Raw genomic sequence first — 13,407 nt, forward strand, 5'->3', positions numbered from 1 at the left:
ATGAAAGCATTTGGAGGTCACAAAAGCTTGCACGTTAAAGAAATGAATAAAGAAATGATTAAGCAAATGGGAATATATGTAAGAATAGTAAATGCATAAATGTAATGTCATGTAAAATTATAACTGTATAGTAAAAATGGTATAAAAAATCTATATCCATGAGCTGTCTCACAGGAAATAAAATTGAATGAAACAAAACAACAAAACAATTACAACAAAACAAAACTCTTAAAACTATTAAAAACTTGACATGGAAAATATAAAAAAGAAGGGCAGACCTAAACACCAAAGTGTGTGGGCATATTAATTGGTCTTACAATAATTTTTAGCTTAAAATATAATATAAATGTATTTGTATAGCGCTTTTTACAATACATATTGTTTCAAAGCAGCTTTACAGAAAGTGCATATGTGTCAAAACACACACACACACACACACACACACACACACACACACACACACACACACACACACACACACACACACACACACACACACACACACACACACACACATGCACGCACGCACACACACACACAAATATATATATATATATAGGAAAAATCAGGTATCCTTAAACTTATCATGTTAGTATTTATGTTAAATGTATATTTTGCCTTTTTTATTTTCAATATTTTATTACACTTCAAGTTTGGCGGCCTCTGGCATTTCTTATACCTATCAAGGACGTGAGAGGACACTGTGGTCGCTGGGAAATTATCACGGCATGTCTGCCGCAAATTTGATTAAGAATGATATATATCATCGCTCAGTTAATGAGATATCAGACGCTAACTGGACTTTCCCAGCCTAACCTTTTCCACCCGCAAAACATAATATAAAAACAGGACAGCACGTTCCCACATATCTCAAGGTCATCTTTCACTGCGCTGGTCAGGTGGCTTTTCATTTTTATCAAAAGACAAAAGAAAAGAAGATGGAGCCCTCATAGATGTGAAGAAAAAAAAAATATTTCGGTTAGCAGTTCAATCAAGTATTAAATGGATTCCTCACATATAAACATCAAAGGAACCGAAAGTTCAAGTTCATCCACTTGTCTTAAAAATGTTCACACCACGGCACATAAGAAGGATGTTAAAGTAAAAAAAAAAAAAAAAACTATCACTAACTTGACAGCGTTCTTTAGTAATATAACAGTAGATCATTGCATAGTAAAAAGCTCACAGGTAGCTTGTGTTGGTTTTCAATAACAAGGTATTGTCTACAATCAGTTTTATTTGAAAACGACAGTGTTTATTAGATACTGTGCACATACGTACAGTAGTCCTAGAATTGTCTACATTTCCTCAAGATCAAAACTTGCACAACTTACAGTTTTAATGAATAGGTTTAGGGTTTGTTTGAAAATGTATGCAATACCTATAGTGATAATACACACAGAAACACTGAAAAGCAATATAATCTGATATTTATGCAATATTCCCTTCTAGAGAGTAAATAAGAGAGTATACTTTCAGTACTTATCAAATACGTACTTAAACAATTCATACTAAATAATTATTGGCTTATACTGACAAGCATACAAAAAAAGTTGAAGAATATTTGGCCTATATTTGTACTTAATATTTCGATTGAGATATACTTAAGAAAATGATCATTTTGCAATCACAGATTTCTACCTAGAAACAGATACACATTTAGCTGATTTTAATTACAATTATTCCATGGTGTGAGTAAACTACAAGTATGGTGTTAAGTTCACTTAAAGCTGCATTCCGTAACTTTTTGGGGTTAAAAATGATCCAAAATACATTTTTGAGCAAGAACATAACCAGCCAGTGTTCAATCTGCTTGCCTTAGCTCGATTCAAACCGGTAAGCTTGGAATAATGTTTTTAATTCCAGTGGTACTGGTGGATTTCCACGGGAAATTCGAGCATGTCTTTAGGTCATTACAAGGCAAGGCAAGGCAAGGAAAGTTTATTTATATAGCACATGTCATACACTATGGCAATTCAAAGTGCTTTACATAGAAAGGAATAAAAATAATCACAAAATAAAAGCAAGGATAAAACAGATATTCAAAATGCTTTACATAGAAAGGAATTAAAATAATCACACAATGGCAATTCAAAGAGCTTTGCATAGAAAGTAAACAAAATAAAAGCAAGGGGAATTAATACAGTTATGAAAGTAATTAAAAGAGAATTAGAGTAAAATTAATTAAAGTATTAAAAAGACGATACATAGAATAAGCTCATCTGGCAAAACACCGGTGTATCTTATTTTGCATTTAGTTTTACTCTGACACTGTGTGTCTGTGGTGTTTATTCACCTCATCTAAGAATTCCATTGGACGTCTCCGATGGACCCGATTTCTCCCTAAAATCGGACAGGAGGAGGTCTAGGACTGACTCACGGGGTAACCTCGGGTTCACTGCCCCATCAGTCCAAACGCCAAAAAAAACATTTGTTCGGAAGCTCTAGGAATGGAGTGGATCCAGTCCGCACCCCACAGAACCTCGAGTTTAATCACGTCAAACTCGCTACTCCACCACGGACCCAGGCCATCAGCATGGTTTCATCTCTATTTCTCAAATTAAGTAATTTATGTTTGTCTCTTACCCAATTTTCAGTGCCATTTGAGTTTAGAATCAAAAGGAGAATGCAGAAATAAAATAGAGTGTAATCAGTCGGACGCACAGTGGCACAGTGCTCATTCAGTAAATGCACAGCTAAACAGAAGTGATTTGAGTCTGGATTTGAATGTGATTACTAGAGCACATCTGATCTCTTCTGGAAGCTGGTTAAAGCATAGTAGCTAAAAACGGACTCACCATGCTTAGAGTGAACTCTTGGTATTTCTAGCTGATGTGATCCTTATGATCTGAGTGATTTGTTGGGTTTATATTCAGTCGGCAAATCTGCAATGTATTGAGGTCCTATGCCATTTAGTGATTTATATACCAGAAATAATATTATAAAATCAATCCTAAATGTAACTGGGAGCCAGTTTAAAGACCTGAGGACTGGTGTGATATGTTCATATTTTCTGGTTCTGCTCAGCGTTCTGTGTTACCCCTTTTCCACCAAAAAAGAACTGGTTCGGAACTGGTGCTGATTCAAGGTTGGTTCAACTTACGAACCTTCTCAGAACCTGCTTGTATTTCCACTGACTAGAGAGTCCAGCGAACAACATCGTTACGTCACTGTGTACGTTGCCATCAACTTAGCTTTCCCTGAAACGCTTGCGACAACTTTAAGCATAACAATTACAATGGCGGACTACATCGTCTTTCTGCAAATGTTTCTCCTGGCTTTGCGATCCTATTTTGGGGTCAGACTATCTTTCTACTAGCAATGTGATTTTAGCAATGGCGGTCACAGCCTTTCCCGTCGTGTTGTTGGTCACCCCGCTCCCAGCCCCCTGACGTAAGCATGATGTGGTAAAAGAACGGTTCTCTGGTTCTAGTCCAGCAAAAAGTTGCTGCCGCTTTGGAACCGATTTTTCTGGCCGAGAACTGGTTCTTTGGCTGTCGAAACACAAAGAACTGGTTCGCGAGTAGGCACCGGCTCCGAACTGGCTCTCAAAATGCTTTGGTGGAAAAGGGGTATGTGAGCTGCAACTGTTTTATGGTCTTTTTGGGAAGGCCGGTGAGGAGTCCATTACAATAATCCACCCTGCTGGTGATAAAAGCATGTACAAGTTTTTCTAAGTCTTGTATGGGAAAAAAAAAAAGATCTAATTCTTGCAATATTCTGTTTATGTTTCCAAATAATATTCCAAATCTGAGTGCCAGTATCCACACCGGCGGCGACTGACAGCCGCACATTCTCCTCAAAACATTGGATTCATCCGCGCTGTGCCGTGCCGAGGCACAACCCACGTAAAGTTGATAATTCCGCGAATAACTGCAATTGCATATTTCAAACAGAGATGGCGATAAAGAGGAAAAACTACGGACTGCAGCTTTAAAGAAAACTTACTTTAGGAACTTTCTTAAAACTAATAGTGGGCTAGAAGTATATAGTAAAATGGGATAGTAAAGTGTCCATCGAACGCACACTTCACAATCTCAGTGGAAGTAGTAGGTCATCCGGGTATTTTTTGCCCACTGTTTTTTGAATACTATGTATTTGGAAATACTACTCTGTTGGCCTACTGTTTATCACAAACTATATAGTAGCGAATATATAATATTCAATTCTGGACGCTGCAATGTAGTATAGTTGCAATACAAACGAAAAACTTAGATGTAAATGAGTTGTGCACTTAAAGTCTACTAGAAACACTTAAAAGTATACTTTTATAAATGAAAAAGTGGGCCAATTTAGTCCCAAGAATTTTTGAAATAGGAGTATACTAGTAGTAAATTGATTTTAGTTTAATTATACTTGGAGAATACACTTGAACTTGAGTTTACTTAAAATTAACTTGAAGTATACTTCTTCTTTTTTTGAATGGCTAAAATATATATAACATGTAGAAATAGCCTGCTTGACAAGTTCCAGTCTTTATGGTGGCACATAATTAATATATTGTTTGAGTAATGACAGTGCATGGCGAGCTAATCCAGTTTGGGGTGCGCAGCTGCGCTCAAAGATCTCAACAAAGGCCTGCTTGTTGCACCACTGTCAGTGCAGGCTGCCATTTTGGATGGATCAGTCAAGGCGAACAGAATTGTTTTGGGGGTTGGAGTAGAAATGGGATAATCCTGCTTGACGTCGATGGGAAAGTACGGCAAAGCCTTCTCCAAAGTCAAAATGGAAAAAAGCCTCGCTTCCAGAGATCCCTGCCTAGATAAAGTCCTGTTTTCCGACTTTCAATGACATGGGAAACCAGAGGACGATGTAATGGCGCCCACACCTTCTGCAATTTAACTTAGACTGAATCAACAGGAAGCGTTCAGTCCTCCAAAATACGCATTCAAGCTCATTAATCGTGGTAAATACGAAACTGAAGACATGACAAGAATTAATAAAACACGTTTTATTAGTCCCCTGGTAAGATTGTGGTTGTTCTATCAGAAATCTTAATGAAACACTATATGAAATAGTGCATAATAAGACCTGTGATTTGTGACCATTTGACAGATGACCACTGGAAAAACATTTTAAACCCTTAATGATGCAGATATATCATTCTTGTGTACTAATTTCCCATATGGAAGAGTATGTATTTTCTGCCTGGTCTTGGCATCGGCCTCAGCTGCGAACACAGTTCGCTGTCAACTCCTTCTCTGAACGGCACACATGAGCACACAAACACCCCCATTCTTGTGGGAACCCTCTCCCAATTAAACGCTGTGGCGCTGGGCCTGTAATTAGCCTTTCCAGTCAGTTGCTGACTGCATGTTGCTTAGCCGAGACAGGCCTGATGCTAAACGGCACACTATTTGTCCAACAATTATGTCAGGTCCCCGTGTCATGGCACAGACGTGACCAATTAACCGAACCTCTGCACCGAGCGAGAGAAAGAAAAAAGGGATTAGAGCGGAGGAGATGGGCGAGGATGAAAACAGGGTGAGGGGGAGAGAGGAGTGGGTGGAGAACGAGGCGAATCTAATGGGAATAAGAGCAAAGAACATATAGAAAGGCTTTTGCCGGGAGGGAGGTGTAAGGCTGATCTCTCTTTCTCTCTCTCTTTGTACTTTCTGTATTTTCTGAGGCTGCACTGATCATTTCTTTAACCAAAACATGGTCCACAATATTCATCAACGGATGCTTGGTAAATCTCAGTCTATTAGTCTGTGAAGCCTGCGTTTTTAATGCATTATAAAGGTTGACATAAGACATCACTATGTATTCGTAAAAGCCGTCTTATAATCATATTGTAGGTTCTCATGCAAAATATCACGATGTGCACAAGGGACTCGACTCACAATGGATTCCAGCAGAGATTGATGTTAGCATGGTGCTAAGCCAACAACTCGTTTTATTAGCATAAAAACCAACGATAAAAGTTATGTAGGTGCAAATGACGAACTTTACACTATGTATTTATCAACGCTATCTCACTATCAATTTGTAAAAGGTGGCTAATTCATACAAATTCGTATAACCTCACTCGTACGATTTGTCTAAACCCCAGTGATGGGTAGGTTTAGGGCTAGGGTCAGGTCATACGAATTAGGCAAATCGTAAAAAAATTTGAATTTAGCAAAAATCATACGAATTCTTACGAGTGAGTTCGTATGAATTCGTAAAAAAATTTGCCACCTCGTACAATTTGTACGAATTGCCGTGAGATTAGGTTGGTATTTATATATTATTTGTCATTCAATATTGGAGTCTGATGCCCCTTCCCCTCCGCTAAGTAATTAAAGCTGCGACAGTTGACTGACCAACATTCCACACTTAGGGTACGTTTATACAACGATATGCTTAAATTGAGAAGTTTTTTCTTTGAATTTTCCACGTACAGATGACAACATTGTCAAAACGATCTCAATTCACACAGATCCACGAAAACGACTAAAACGCTGTATTCCGCTGTAAGGCCATTAGATGGTGATGAAACATTATAGACTGAACACGTAATACACATGTGCATGGTGTCATCGTTTTCAGAGATTCTCGTTTTTGTTGTTTACACAGAGACCATTTTCAAAAAGTTACACTTTGAAACACGTTTTCCAAAATTTGTGTTTTCAGGGAATCAAAACGCCGTTGTCGCTTAAACGAACAGCCAAAACGCATAAAAAGTTTTTTTAGTTGAAAACGGTGTCATGTAAACAGCGCATCATCTGGTTATTTAAAGTGCACTTTTTCTTTTTGGAATTTTCAATGTGAAGGCATTACTATTTATACTACAAAACGCCATAGAATAGTGTGTAAGTACGTGAATTGGGACGCACTTATAAACGTAATTACTATTATTCTAATAGTATTTTAATTATACTTCTTGATAATACATGGCAAATATAAAATACATATATAATTACAATTAACATTTTTCTCCCTTCCACCATTTTGAATTCAGGTTTTCACTGAGCTTGTCATAGTGAATTCTGTGATTGTCCCCTGCACAAAAGGATGAATAAACTATTGAAACAAATGCAAATGCAAAGCAATACGGCTCTGTAAGCACATAAATCCGCGCAAACGCTATCTCTTGGTCTGAAGAACCTTTCACATGCTGCTGTCAAAACATTTTGCCATATAGGATGTGCGGTTGCTCCGTCTGGAAGCACCTCTGTTTCCCTTTCCAATCTGACAACAGCTCTTCTGTGCGCGCCAGCCACTGTAATGTTACGGCTCTCACCGCAGAGACTGACAGTGACTAGTTGCCATTGCAAATCAAGAGATAGCACACAATACAAGCACTGTGTCATCACATTCCTGCCCCGTAATATCTGTCAGGGCTTGCTTAACTGAATCTATTATCTGGTGCGGCCCAAGGAACCGGGTTTGGTGTGGTAAGATTTCTTTTGTATTATCTCTCTCTCTCTCCCTCTCTCCATTCTGTGCAGGCAACAAACAAGTAATCCTCCTTTTAAGGACCTCTGAGCGTATCGCCACAGTCCTGGAGAAAGCGTGCAACAGCACACAGCTCCTTGACAACAAGAGAAGGAGTAAGAGGACTAAGTATGTAAAGACCAAGAATTGGTCCTCCTTGGTTTCTTAGTTATTGGAAAAAAGTTCCTGCATCATTAGTTTGCACACGCTACTTGATATTTTATCTAATGCAATGGAATAGCACTTTTTTGTCCAGATCTTTTAATCATTTCAAAAATAAATTAAAAATCATTCATATTGATGTTTTAATTTTAGCTTTATGCTTATTAATATTTTACAACCCAATTTTTTGTACTGGTATATCGTGTAACCAACATGCATAAATATAAACACAAAACAAAGCTCAAAAGACAAAACAAAATATAAAACATAAACCATAACAAAACAACAAAACAAAATATAAGACAAGACAAAACAACAAAACAAAACTAAACAAGAAAAAAAACGAAATATAAGACACAAACGGAAAAAAACAAAACAAGACAAGACACGACAAAAAACACACTCACACACTCTCAAACACAAACACACACACACAAAATAAAAACGTAAAGCAGAAAATTATATAATAGAAAAAAATCGATCTCTTAAAATATGAAATAATTTGACCTTTATCTGACGAGGCAAGGCTAATTTAGAGGATCAAATATAATGTGATTCAATGTCCAAAAAAATTGAATTACCACGAATTACCAATTCATGATATTTGCAAAAAAAAAAAAAAAAAAAAAAAAAAAAAAATGTGCCTTCAAAAAAATTATACTGTGTTACTGATGCTTTTACTCGTCGGTTACACCACATGCCATTTTAATGATTCTATTTAATCTTTTGCTGAAAATGAAGGTAAAAAAAAAAAAAAAAAAAAAAAAAAACATATGAAACCAACATTCTAAAAACTTAGGATACCTGTGGGGCCAATGATATATATATATATATATATATATATATATTTATTTATTATTATAAATTTTTTTTTAATAGCCCTCTATAGTTAGTGGCATGCTTATGAAGACCATAAAATCCCATATTGCTAACATAACCAATTCAAACTAAAGTAATACAACTTCAAGACCTGGATGTCGGCAGTAATGAAGATTTTCCAATTTGAGTGTCCAGAGCCGTCTGAACAACACATGAACTCCACATAGTTTCTCACAGTCTGTATCTGCGAGGCAGGTTCCCTGACCTGTAAAGATCAAAGCCTTCATCACTCAAATACAGGGCAGAATGTTTTAGAGGAGGAGGATGGTCATAAAAATCCTCAGGCCTTTCAATTAAACAAGAATTTGTGGCGCCAACATTGCTGAAAAAAAGCTACTACAATTGAAGACTTCAACAATTGAACATGTCGATACACAATAACTTTCAACAGAAGCCATTAAGTAAACCGAGCAAGAACAGACTCACCAAACACAGGTATTTCTTAAATAATTTAATTGCAAAAGGGTTTTTTAAAAATATTTCTACAAGAATGCATTATTTAATCGCTGTTTTTTGTCTTCACCATTAAATACATCTCAATGCTTTCCAAAAACAAAAAAGAACAAGAAAAGAAAATATCTTGAAATGTGTCTTGCTTCTCTCAATATAAGTACAGCACTCAGCAGACATTTTGCTTTTTGAACGTCAGTGATTTGCGATGTGATGAGAAGACCGTTTCAACTGCTTGGAAAGAAAAACATTTTTTTGCTTGATTTTTAATATAAAAGAGTAACTTCGAAACTCAGGGGGAAAAAAAATGTCACAGAGGAACAGGAAAGGAGTGGAGGGAAGAGAAAGAGAGAGTCCGAGATTGGCACAGAGTTATTGAACAAAAATCATGCAAGTTGTGTTCCAAAACTGCTGCGATAAAAAAACAATGACAATAGCACCTTACCTAAATACAGTCATACATACAAACATACACACACTCAATCCAGTTATGAGAGAATATACCGTCAGATATGATGAAAAGCAGCTACGTTTAGTTCCCGGACGGCTCTGTAAGTTAGTAGCAGTGCAAGACAGGAACTTTAAGGAACAGGGTTCATATACATCGAGATCAAAAAAGATAATGTCTGTCATCATAAAATCGCTTCAGCGTGTTATATTACATGGAACTCTTGTAATTGAGAAAAGAGGGAACCATTAAATGATTTGTGAACTTATGAAACAAAACCACAAACAGAGGAGTACTGTGCAGAATATATACCATTTCCCCAGAGTGCAAGATATACGCACTATTCTAGATACAGATTTTGGTAATAACATTATGAATTAGCTTCTAGTTTTAGTTCTAAACCCATCAGATATGCTACCGTTTTGCATATTGTATGTGTTTCTTGTTTGAAGCGGAGCCATGAAGACTTTACATAACTATCCATTAGTTCAAAAACCGAAATGGGCTGGTCATCTGTCTCTGCCAAGAAAAAGATGAGCGAGGTGAAGGCTTAAAAAATGTGGAAGACTAACCGACAGTTTCAGGAAGTATAATGTATCCTGCCGCCCGCAGAGCACTAACATGAATTTCCATTGTAACTGAAGATCTCATTTGAAAACAGCCCCAGAAATCCTGTAATTCTAAAAATATGATTGCTAGAAATTACCGAAACGCTTGGCGAGTGAGCTTTACAAAAGGATATGTTAAAGAATTGGTACTATCAGTTCGTCTTTGTGGTGGTGACGGAAAGGCGTAGCATTAATACTGAAGAGATTTACTAGGGATCTGCCCAACATTGATGAGATGTTCAACACCTCTATTCATTTGTCTTAAACCAATTTCAATGCACTTCCTCTTCAGCAAAGAAACATCATGATGTCATTCCAAAATCTTTTGTTGTTGTTGTTGTTGCCTGACTCTTTTTGAATGTCAGCATACACTGTAAAAAAAAAAAAAAATAGAAGTTGCTGTCTTAAATTCAATCAACTTGAATTTAAGTACAATCAACTTGGATGTTTAAGTAATTTCAACTTAAATTACATTAAACTTAATTAAAAAAAAAATCTTGTATAACATGAAAAAGTTGAAAATTGCGTAACTTATTTTTGATGAGTTAAAGCAATGTCAAAACATATGTTGATCATATATATATATATATTTTTTTTTTTACAGTGTATACTGATTCAAATTTTTATCAGATCTTTAAATAAATTAGTCATTTCTTTTGGCCTCTTGGGATATGTTAAAATAAAATAAAAATCACAATAAATTGGCATTTCTCCATATAATATCATCGATTCTTAAGTAATGATATATAATATAACTGGAGCTCCTCACAAATTGTCTCATGCATTTGTGCATTGAAATGTTCATCTACAGAATTTGTGTGCATAATCCTTATACTCCCCCTTTGTTTTATACACATACACACACAGAGAGAAACACACACACTACAACATAGTCATTCTGACACGTACACACACTCATTTTAGAGATGGTCAGTGATTAGCACTGTTTTTACACTGAAAGTATTTTGTCTTGTTTTCCAGGAAACAGCTAAACATTCTTAAAGCAAGATAAATTTACTTGAGAAACAAAACATTATTCGTTAGATTTGTTTTCTTACCCAATTGAGAATTATTTTATGTTTTAACCTTATGTTTATACAAAAAAAAATAGATATATTTTCTGAAAACAGGTTAAAATATTGCACCATTTTGTAATCTTTTGTACGGATGCTTAGATATTTATCCTGGGAAAAAGACAAACATATTGATTTAAAATGATGGTTACACTTTATTTTACAGTACATGTACTTAAAGTGTACTTACCTAAAAAGTATTGGTATAAGGTAACTACATGGGTTAAGGTTAGGTTTAGTGGTAGATTCAGACTTAGTACCTAGTTATTACCCAGTTATTGTAATTGCTATAATAAGTACATAGTATGTACATGCGGAACAAGACTGTAAAATAGAGTGCTACCAAATTTACTTATCGCAGTGTAGTACAAGTTATCACAGTCCTTCTTTTTTCTAACTGCTAAAAAATCCTGATATAATGGTTAATGACCAGCTAAATGTCAACCCATCATGGAACAGAAACTAAACAGGGAAAACAACAAAAGAGAATAAAAAGTGAAATTGTGAAAACATAGCTGAACTATGAAAGCATCCTGAGTTCACCAGGTATATTCTAAGTCCTTTTGTCAGTTTAAACCTGGTGGACAAATGCAACTTCCTCAAATCCGGTCCTGCGACATCCGTGATCTTTCGCCCTCGGCTATGCCTCTCCCTCCTGTCCGTTTGAGGCATGTGCCTTTAAATAAAACACCTTCAATATGAAGATGGAGAATAAGCACAAAATCACACGCACAATAGAACATCTGCTTGCACTGGAGGGATTCGTGTCCACACGCTTTGTGAATTTATATTCACTTTTAGTTTTTTTGTCTTTATATTCAAGTTATGCGTACTATTAGAGTTTCTCTTCCATAAGCAATGTCCGTCCATCCAGGAGAGTCTGTCCCTCAGAGTCAGTTTCAGGGAGAAATGCATTATGGGAGGCTTTAGAGATTGGGCGAATCCCAGCCAGCCTCGCAAAAGAAAGTATCACACGCACGCATGCAATCGCCAATCCAATACTGGAGCCTCGTGAGGCAGGCATTGGGATATGGGCTTTCCTCTCCGTTCTTAAAAATAAGTACAAAATAATCTTATCTAATCCTGTCGGGTGTAAAATAATGCAGTCGTTACAGGAAAACAGGAAAATGGAAAAGAAAAAGTTGTCCGAGGCACTGCAAGCCAGTTTCATCTGATTAGTGGAGATGATCAGGCATCTAGGGTCGTCTGTTAGCTCTCTGTAGAACAGTTCCACCCCCTTTTCAGACCTGGACGGGCAGCGTTTGGTTCATTTGCAGTCTCATGTCTTGAATGCTGCCGAGAATCTTCTTTTGGTGCCCAGCTAATGTCACACCTATCCGTAACAGATCTCTGTAGAAAACAACAACAACAAAATAAAAACCTTATTGCCACCGTTATAAAATTAATACTTAATAACAAAGTGGTTTCTAAAAGAGAGAAAATAAGTCATTCAAGCAGTAAACTCCCATGGGAATGTTGCCAGGTGAGCAAATCCCTTTAGCAAATTGTTACTAGGTTGAGCAAATAGAAGAACCCCACCCTTTGGCTGCTAAACTGAGACAAGTTTGTGGTGTTAAGCCACTTCTCAAACTGGAGTTAGTTCAAGCGTTGGTCAATGATTTGTAAGGGTTTGCACCCAGGGCTACCAGATGTCAAATTTCACATGAAGAAAGAGCAATTAGTGTAACCACAGACATGACTTGAAATAATTTTTCACTGCGCAACAGACAGCAGTCATTATACTGTAGAATGAGTGTGGTGTAAAGGTTACCACAGGCTTTATGATAAAAATGCTTCCTGTTGTTTAAATGGTAATCTAATCCCTTGGTGAGGTTTTAGTTTACACAGCAACATGTGCAGCTAAAAGCTAGCACAGACTCGTCATTTACTTTTTTTTCACCTTCCGATAAGAATAAGCCTGCAAGAGGACGGACGTTGTCAGGGAGCAACCAGCCCCGTGGCGGCCCCCAGTCTGTCTGCCCATCTCATCTCTACAATCGCACAACATTAGCAGAGTAATTTCACACAATGTGAAAGTGTTTTCTCTCTTTTTCCTCTGTTGGTCCCATCAATCCAACAATGTTGGATAAAATGATAAAAAATGGAGCCCATTAGGAGAATTACTAGTCATTAAGAGCACAAGAAAACCACCGACTGGTACACCTGTCAAGTTGCCAAATTGAAACAAATTACCCCTGCCTCCATCCTTTATTACAATTTAATGGGTGTGATGAATTTATTATATTTTTTCTTTATTAGTTTATTTGATCCAAACTGCTCTCTTCACATCTGTATGAACATTTAACATAGTTACAAATCATGAATTTCTTTTTTGTACCATGACCTTTGTAGGATTCTTTATTCGTGA

The 13,407-nt window shown here is 36.7% G+C and overlaps 1 protein-coding gene across 6 annotated transcripts in view; it reads right to left on the minus strand.

Annotated features, from left to right (window-relative positions):
- Positions 1-8,898: 8,898 nt before the first annotated feature.
- The window catches only part of ephb3b (eph receptor B3b), a 53,416-nt gene continuing 48,907 nt past the window's right edge, over positions 8,899-13,407 (minus strand). For all 6 annotated transcript variants that reach the window (XM_077202534.1, XM_077202528.1, XM_077202522.1 and 3 more), the window contains one exon: positions 8,899-12,389. In XM_077202534.1, coding sequence (XP_077058649.1) covers positions 12,281-12,389 — 109 coding nt within the window. In that variant the 3' untranslated portion in view covers positions 8,899-12,280. The remainder of the gene's footprint in view (positions 12,390-13,407) is intronic.

This window comes from Siphateles boraxobius, unplaced genomic scaffold (genome assembly GCF_051911475.1).
Source record: "Siphateles boraxobius isolate OS27281-9 unplaced genomic scaffold, OSU_SipBor_1 118, whole genome shotgun sequence".
NCBI lineage: Eukaryota > Metazoa > Chordata > Actinopteri > Cypriniformes > Leuciscidae > Siphateles > Siphateles boraxobius.